Below are 1,949 nucleotides of genomic sequence, written 5' to 3'. Positions count from 1 at the left end.
ATTGTGTCCCATTAATTAGAAATGTGTGTAATGGCAAAACTAAAACTAGGCTAACATTTCTTTGTGAATTCCTTCGTTTATCAAGACATGCCTATTTAAAAGAATCACAGCATAAATGTATCGATGCCGATCAGTGAGATAATTAAGCTATTATAACATTACGCACGGACTTACGCACGGCATAAAATAAATTAATGATCTTACAATAAAATATAATTTTAAATAAACAAATCAAGAATGCAATACTTCAATTAATCATAACCTACAATTAATTGGGCAAGATTCTAATCGTGGATTTGACCAGGGATTGAGTCGCATTCCATGGCTCCGGCCGAAGTAAATGGCGTTATGGTATCCAGTGAAATTTCCCCGTCACACTGGAATTGGACGATGGCTGGCAGCAACGTGTTCTTGTGATTGCGAGATGCGTTTGAGATAAGAGAAACTTTGTCGGACAGTGGGGTTGTGTCCTCTCCAACGTTCGGGATTGCGTGAGGATGCTGTGTAGCCATCAAGACTTGTGCGTCTTTTTGGAGCGTTGTGTCGTGGTGATAGGAGACCAATTCATTGCTGAAATTAACAGCCTCCACTGTATTGCTTGAGCAAATTTTATTGCAGCCCAGAATAGTTGTAAAGGCTTTTCTGAAATCCGCGTTAAATGCGTAAATGACAGGGTTTAATGAAGAGTTGGCCCAACCAAACCAAACGAAAATTGTAAACGTGGTGTCGCTTACACACGGAGGATCACAGAAAGGTACCATGCAGTTTAGGACAAAAAAAGGCAGCCAGCAAAACACAAAAACTCCCATGATAATGGAGAGGGTCTTTAGCACTTTTGTTTCCTTTTTAAAAGCAGTTTTTAATGCGTTTTCGTGCGCGCAAACGTTTGGGTGTTGGTTATTTTGCGCTTGCTCGGCGGCTCTCTCCAAGGAGGATATCCTCCGTATCTGCGTTTGCGCAATACGGTAAATCCTCGTGTAAGTGGCAACCATGATAACCACTGGGATATAGAAACTGATCAGTGATGAGGAAATAGCATAGGTCTTGTTCAAGTTTGCTATGCAATTCTCAGAGTGGTTACTAAAGTTTCCCGCTGACGTCTCCTCGTCGGCCATGTGCCAGTTCAGTTGGACAGGTATGAAGGAGATGAGAATTGACAGCGTCCACGCCACTCCAATCATGATAAATGCAACTCTGTGGGTCATTTTCCGTTCATATCTAAAAGGACTAGCTATAGCCCAGTATCTGTCCACGCTTATGATACACAGATTAAGAATAGATGCCGTCGAGCACATTATGTCAAAAGCTATCCAGATGCCACAAAATCTACCAAACAGCCAGGTGCCAGTCACCTCAGATATTGCCTCCCATGGCATCACGAGGACGGCAACGAAGAGGTCAGACACCGCCAGAGAAATCACGAAAAAGTTGGTTACCTTGGACCGGAGGTGCCTGAATTTAACTACCGCAGCGCACACGAGCATGTTCCCCAGCAGTGTCGACACAATGAGGAGAAACAAAATGCATCCAATTAGCGCGCGCACGCCATTCCCGCCAGTTTCCTCGTCTGTGCTGTCCGATTCCGAACGAACTTGAGTTTCATTTCCAGTATAGTTTTCCATTTGCACTTTTCTGTCTTTGGGTAGAAACGCTTCGATTTCACATTGAACCACGTAATTGTTCACTGTCTTTATTTTCATATAGCGGACAGCTTCCAAAACCTGATCAATTCAAATGGACTAAAGGAGGCTACAGAAAACGTCCAAAACTATCGGTTGCTTCCCTCTCTCGTGATAGGCTATGACTCATAGCAGGTGAGACAATTGAAAAGTCTAAACGGTGTCCTTGGAACGTCACAACTCCAACGTCACCCCATTGAAGTTGCAATGTAAAGGGGGTTGGGTATGGGTAAGGGGTATGGACATCTCAAGGATGATACTAACCGTGAA

The 1,949-nt window shown here is 43.5% G+C and overlaps 1 protein-coding gene across 1 annotated transcript; it reads right to left on the bottom strand.

The window, feature by feature from the left end:
- Positions 1-511: 511 nt before the first annotated feature.
- LOC112253438 (D(1C) dopamine receptor-like) lies at positions 512-1,523 on the bottom strand. Its single transcript, XM_024425418.2, is given in 2 exon segments — positions 512-565; positions 567-1,523. Coding segments are annotated over 2 exon segments (972 nt in total). The 5' UTR covers positions 1,485-1,523.
- Between the last annotated feature and the right edge of the window lie 426 nt (positions 1,524-1,949).

The sequence above is a fragment of the Oncorhynchus tshawytscha genome, linkage group LG06, assembly GCF_018296145.1.
Source record: "Oncorhynchus tshawytscha isolate Ot180627B linkage group LG06, Otsh_v2.0, whole genome shotgun sequence".
Taxonomy (NCBI): domain Eukaryota; kingdom Metazoa; phylum Chordata; class Actinopteri; order Salmoniformes; family Salmonidae; genus Oncorhynchus; species Oncorhynchus tshawytscha.
This window is presented reverse-complemented; position numbering and strand designations above follow the sequence as displayed.